At 39.2% G+C, this 6,423-nt stretch overlaps 1 protein-coding gene across 2 annotated transcripts; it reads right to left on the bottom strand.

Annotated features, from left to right (window-relative positions):
* Nucleotides 1-76: 76 nt before the first annotated feature.
* RB195_013796 (uncharacterized protein) lies at nt 77-2,374 on the bottom strand (the record flags this gene model as incomplete). 2 transcript variants are annotated; one of them, XM_064203788.1, is made up of 3 exons in its annotated part: nt 77-268; nt 345-454; nt 2,356-2,374. In XM_064203788.1, the coding sequence occupies 3 exons, from the start codon at nt 2,372-2,374 to the stop codon at nt 77-79; spliced, it is 321 nt and encodes a 106-aa protein (XP_064059668.1). The 2 variants fall into 2 exon arrangements, with proteins under 2 accessions (XP_064059668.1, XP_064059669.1); XM_064203787.1 differs by lacking the exon at nt 2,356-2,374 and adding an exon at nt 763-819 and having other exon boundaries at nt 345-566.
* Between the last annotated feature and the right edge of the window lie 4,049 nt (nt 2,375-6,423).

The following is a 6,423-nucleotide window of genomic DNA, read 5'->3' on the forward strand; positions in this document are numbered from 1 at the left end:
GTTCAAATGAGAAAAATCAAAACTGTTCACTCACCACACGAATACGTTTATAAAAAGGCCAAGTTCACTTCACATACTACTTGTTACTATTATTACTATTTATTTGGATTAACTTAACGAAAATACGGGGGAAAATGACTAAGACTTTTGGGCTCTGGTCCTCATCAACGAAGAGACGTCCTTCCAGGTGATAAGCCAGAGATCGGAAAAATCGGTAATCGGAATGGCAATGTCCGGACTGTATGGTGCATTGGAGGGGATGGTCCAACTGAGATTGCCCAACTTGATCTGACTTAACTTCGTGTCATGTGGGCGCGAGATTTCATTTTAAGATGAAGACCTACCTCTGTGTCACTCTGAGTTTTGCAGCCACCCGGTCCTACTGCTCGCAACACTTCTCCGCATTGATAGTGGAACCATGCTGCAGCAGCTTCCAAAGAACTCCAAGGTCTCCCTAGACATTTCACCGGCAACAAATCATGATTTTCTTGGACTCTGCTCGAAGCGTTGGAACCCTCCTTACGACATGGAGGAAGAACACCGCCGAAGCAGTCGTCAAGAGGGAGCTTTAGTAAGAAAACATGTGGCAGTAGGAAAAAATAAAAGTATTGGCCTAACAGGTTAAGTAAGTAAATTCTTAGAGCAAAATTTCTAAATGTAAAAAAAAAAACTTAGTTGCCAGCATAATAGTTTTAAAATCGTATAATTAAATCAATTTATTTAAGGTGTAGTGAGCTCGGTTTTTACTTCTGTACCGCACACCTGTGGACGTTTCAAACAAATAAATGGATAAATGTTGTCCACGAACAGCACACACATAGAGCAGAGAATCTCATAAAGATCAACTCATGCGCAAGAGTGTTTGTGTCACTTGACAACACCTATTACTCTGCAGTGATTATGTCCTGGTTAAAAGAAGGAAAAGAACGAAAGAAACACATGTGAAATATAGATTCAGAGGAAAACTCGAACAATCAACGGAAGTGCATGAAAGGCAGTTGCATGTGGCGAAAAGTTGAAAGTTGTTCAAAGAAATCTTTCTAAAAAATCTCGGTTAGTGGTTAGTGTATATGAGAACTCTTCCTGAGGAAAATATTCTTGAGGTCTGCTTATTCAGCAGCATACATCTTCTAGATAAATTTTGAGCCCATCTGCTTCAAGTTCTCCCTCTCTGACTAGAAGAAAAAATAATATGATTATTGAATGTTATCTTTGTTACACCTCATATTATCCTGATGTGGTGTAGCGGTTAGAGGTTCTGCTTCCTGCACGATCGAACGGAGGTTCAAACCCGCCCTAGTGCTCACCAAGCCCTTCATCTCTCTGTGGTCGATAAATTGGTACCGAACTTGTCTGGGAGGATAAAAACGCTGAATTGACGCATCAGCTAGCCACCGCAAGTCATTGTATAGGCAAGACAAACGTTAGTAAACGCCAAAGTATTCTGAATTGCCGTCGAACACATCCCAGTCGAACTAACTCCGCACACTTCATTCTTTCCTACCTCTAAACCCTGTTTCTTTTTTCTCACATGACCGGTTGTTTATTTGTATTATTTATTGCTATTAAACTAAGTAAATAACTATAGCAGGAAGTAAAAAGGGATTGATCAAAGAAGTGCGCCTATGATTTAATCCAATATTATCAAAAATAACCAAATATTCAAAATTATCACCAAAAAATATTACTTTCCAAGTGGTGCGATAGGGGTCACAGAAACTGATTGAAGGGAAGTGTGGAGGGATCGAGTTCGCGCCGACTACGCATGTTGCGCGCGGAAATCTGATAAGCAAATACTATTTATTCGTAACGAATACGCTTACATCTAATACATATTTCATTTGTGTTTGGCCACATGGTGTGATATCCGGCGAAACAGCACACCAATCCACGTTAATGCTATGGGGGTTGAAGCCGAAACTCAACGAATTATTCACTGTTATGAAGTTGGTCGCAGCAAAAGAAGGAATGAAAGAAAAACTGGGAGGAAAACGGAATGACCAAACACGTGACTGCTCAAGAAATCAGCTCAAGATCCTTCGTACGTTTAATCGTTCAGATCAAAATTGATTCTTTTAGACTATGAGAAAGTGGCTATGGGGACGCTAAGGCCCCAAGTGAAAATTGCACCCAAATGAGGATTAAAATCAAAAAATCTAAAACCCATACGAAGAGCACCAATTGAGGAGCAGCCCCAAGCAGTCCATAGTTTGAGAGCTAGCAACAAAGTCAGAGTGATGAAATCACGGTCAGCTTTCCCTGGTTTTTTTCTCTTTTTCTCTTCTCTTCACATTTGCTTTTTTCTTCGTGCGCTTTCAAAAGGCTCAAGGAAAGAGTAGACTAATATTAGATTACCCTGTAAGTTGCTTTCCATGCCCGCCTGGATTTTCGGTCTACTATCGTCTGATTTTCGTACAAAGAAAAAATCAACTATCCACTCAATCATTAGGCGATGATCAACGATGATTTTAGTGATCACAGTATTGACCAAAACTTTGTGGTTGAATGAGAAATAGAAATGTCTCAGAAAAGGTCAAAACAAACGTATAAAACAATTTGATAGTTCGACAATCCAAAAATCAACTCAAAAAGTCCGCCTCAGTTCGTACTGATCGTATGTGAGCAGAGAATGTTGAGTTTTACTTCTCCTTTTCTCTCCCTCTTTCTTTCTTCTCTCTTTTCTTGCTTCCTTCTCCCTTCCCTTTTGAATTATAGAAAGTTATGTAGAAAAGAGAAAAGCTTTGCGGTTTTTTTAAATAAAAAAACTCTTATCAAAGAACAATTGGACTTCAGTATGAGATAGACGTGATGAGTTGTCCTTAATGGTTGTAATGAACGTATGTATGGTCAAATATCGCTCGCTGTTGAGTAAAAAAAATACAAAAATACCAGGAAATGTGGAAACGAACACATGGGTCAACCTCACAGTTGAAGAATTGATAAATGATCCATAGAAGGTTAGTCTTTGTTCGCATCTAAACTGACAATCAGAAAGTTATGTGGCCTTCGTAATAGAAATCCTGCTGTTTGAAAATAAAATGATAATATTAGATAAAGTTGTGAATCCACCACTATGTAAGAGTGTATTTCCTATTCGGATATGCGTGTAGGTGCAGATGCCTCAAATTAAATGGCTGAATTGGGCATAACGCGGTGATCATCGCTGTATTTGCTACAAGAAAAAAGAATGCCCTTATCGAAAATTGTTTCAAAATTTTTAGTTCTTACTTTCCTTGCCGACATAAACGAACAAAAATATTAAAGGCAAAGACTAAAAATTATGTAAATAAAGAGTAGAAAATAAAACAAAAATTAAACAACTTAAATACCTATGTAAGTGGATTGATGAACCAATGAGTATATGTTCTATAAAAGAGTGTCAAAATTATTATCACCATTATTACTGTTATTATTGAAGGACAATTATTATTATTGGGCATAGAAAGGGTGTTCACAATATTAGACATTAGAATTTCGCAACACGTGGGTGCGATACGAGGTGTGGCAGAATCCTTAATGACTAAATAGAACAGAATTAAATTGTTGGCGATTAATTTTTCCCGACCCTAACGAAATTTTCGCATGCATTTTTGAAAATTTATCTGGAAATGACAAAAATGGTCTTTCATCAAAGTCTACAGTACCCAAAATTTTAATGGACTTGTTTAATTTTGGCACAAGGCTGGCGCGCTCCAGTCGAACTCCCTGTAGAAAATAGTGCGCGATTATGCCTGAAGCCGTATCTTCCGGGCCGTTTTTACGGCAATTAGGAAGAAATGAACGGAATTACCCCCTCTCCATAGTCTCCCATCCCGTATACGAATACTCCACCTGAAATCCGTACCACCTCAGATTCGTGGGGTGATGCCTTTAAGGAGATCGCTGCGTTTCAGAAGAAATTGAACTTATCCGTTCATGTTTTTGAATTTTGAGGCTTTAGACTGAAATAGATTCGTACCAGCATAGAGTGAGGGTGCTTTGGCAAAACTTCGAAAAGTATTACTTTTCAAAATCCTGGAGGAAAATTCACCTCCTGGACATAACATCCACCCTAAATAGGGATATTTTAGTGCCGAGCAATTGCTGTGAAATGACTAAACGGCGACCGTTATGGCGGTTATGGTGGTGGATGGCTCAATTTTTTGACGACAAACAATTTTTCCCCAGCAAACCTTGCACAGTAGGCGAAAATATGAATTTACATAAAATTAGGTTAATCCAGAAGAAATGTGAATTTCTGTAAATGTGAAGTTTCGACACTACTTCATAGCAAAGAGGTAAAAATATTCTACGAAGTGTTATACATTATTTGAAACTTTATTTTATCCTTTTTCTGAATACTTTGACCAAATCTAATTCAAGGCGCCTCCTCCAAAAAAAATTTCAAAAATAAATTGAAATAACAAATAACTAGGAAAGTAAAAAATAATTACTAAAAAAGTAAAAAAAAAAGATTGTTCAAATTCGGATGTCCAAACAGAATTTTCGTCAAATCTACTTCCACGAGTTTGAGCTGCCGCAAAAATCGCTTGAAACATCAGCACAGTTAATAGAAACCATAAACGTAGGTGATGGAATTGCGAATGAATAAAACCTTTTTGATTCTTCTCAATTAAAAGCACCTGAGATGCGAAAGAACCTAAAAGTAAGAAAGAGAGTATGGATGTTGCTACTCCAACAGGGTAGGAGGACTAATAAGAGGGAATGAGAGACTCAAATCCTCTTGGACGCTGACGTCGTGTGACTCAACGCTTCGCACAAACTAAGAGATTATGCTAGCTTCGTCTCTTCGGTAAGTTCCTACGAGAGCACGGGTCTCCTAATTGAAGTCCGAATTGCACTTTGTATAAAAAAATTCGAAGCAAACGATGGATTGAAGACCTGGAAAATACACGGTTCGAAGAAGTAATTTAAAACTTTAACTGGATTCGACGAACTTGAATTGAAGTTAGGCTGTGGCTGATACTCAAAGAACATCTTTAGCACTTTGAACTTGTTCGAGAACTGTTTGAATTTATAAATTAACTACGTTATTGTTCATAAATTGTTGTAGTTTATAAATTAACTATTAATTTATGTTAAATTCAGAAAGCTCGACAAAACGTGACGCACAACTACCATACGTAAAGAAAGCTTATCCCCAGCCTTTCAACCTCACGATCTCCCCATAAAGAAGGATAAAAAAGTCTGGAATAAAAAAAGAGATTATATGAGTTTTAGATGCGCCAATGCGTTCACTTCAATTTGGAATCGTTTAAGGTTTAAGGTTTTGCGTGTCACTAGCCTGTACAAAGACTTGCAGGGCTACCTGATGGCTTAAACCACTGTTTTTGTCCTCCCAGACGAGTCTGGTACCAATTTATCAATCCCAAAGGGATGAAAGGTTTTATTGGCACTACAGCGGATTCAAACCTCCAGTCTCAGAACCAAAGCGGAACCTCCTACCGACTACGCAACACACGCCCTATGTTAGACCTTCCGATGATAGATCGAAATTAGATCATATTCAAAATCCAACTGTGCTTGACACCCATTTGGTCAAAGAGATATGCGGATTCGATAGGAAAAAAATTACTGTAGTGGAATATTGTTAAAGGCAGGGTATGGCGAAATTGACCTTGTTTGGATTTCTCACTACGAAAAGATAGGGCTGTGATGTAGATCAAGAGTAAAGGCGTGATTAAAGGCATCACCCCACGAATCTGAGGTGGTGCAGATTTCAGGTGGAGTATTCGTATACAGGAGGGGAGACTACGGAGAGGGGGTGATTCCGTCCATTTCTTCCTAATTGCCGTAAAAAACGGCCCGGAAGATACGGCTTCATTCGTTTTGGCGCACCATTTTGTACAAGAGGTTCGATTGGAGCGCGCCAGTCTTGTGCGGCGCCGCATATTCTGGGCCGTTTTTTACGGCAATTAGCAAGAAATGAACGGAATCACCTCCCTCTCCGTAGTCTCCCATCTCGTATACGAATACTCCACCTGAAATCTGCACCACCTCAGATTCGTGGGGTGATGCCTTTAAGTTTGGCGCTCTCTAAGTAATGCAGGAAAAAACGTGAGAAACCACTTTGTGTCCAGTCCTTACAACGATGCATCTTATTACGCGATAAAACGGACGCAACGACCCCGTCGTCGAACGTCTGCAATCCACCTGATGGCTCAAACAAATATAACCAGTGAATAAATACAAATAAATGTAAATATAAACAGTGGTAATTCAACTAAGGAACAGAACATTTCCCAGCTGAACAGTTATAGATGCGTTACGGATTACCCTCGCTCCTTTACCCGCAACAAATTGCATCGTCGGAAAGACAGAGATCACCTAAAACTGTATTCACACGTTTGAGGGACACGCCGATGATCACAAGCTCTACACCCCTGCTCCTCCAGCAACAATACAGCATTCGTAGGGAACATT

This window comes from Necator americanus, chromosome V, assembly GCF_031761385.1.
Source record: "Necator americanus strain Aroian chromosome V, whole genome shotgun sequence".
In the NCBI taxonomy this organism is placed as follows: domain Eukaryota; kingdom Metazoa; phylum Nematoda; class Chromadorea; order Rhabditida; family Ancylostomatidae; genus Necator; species Necator americanus.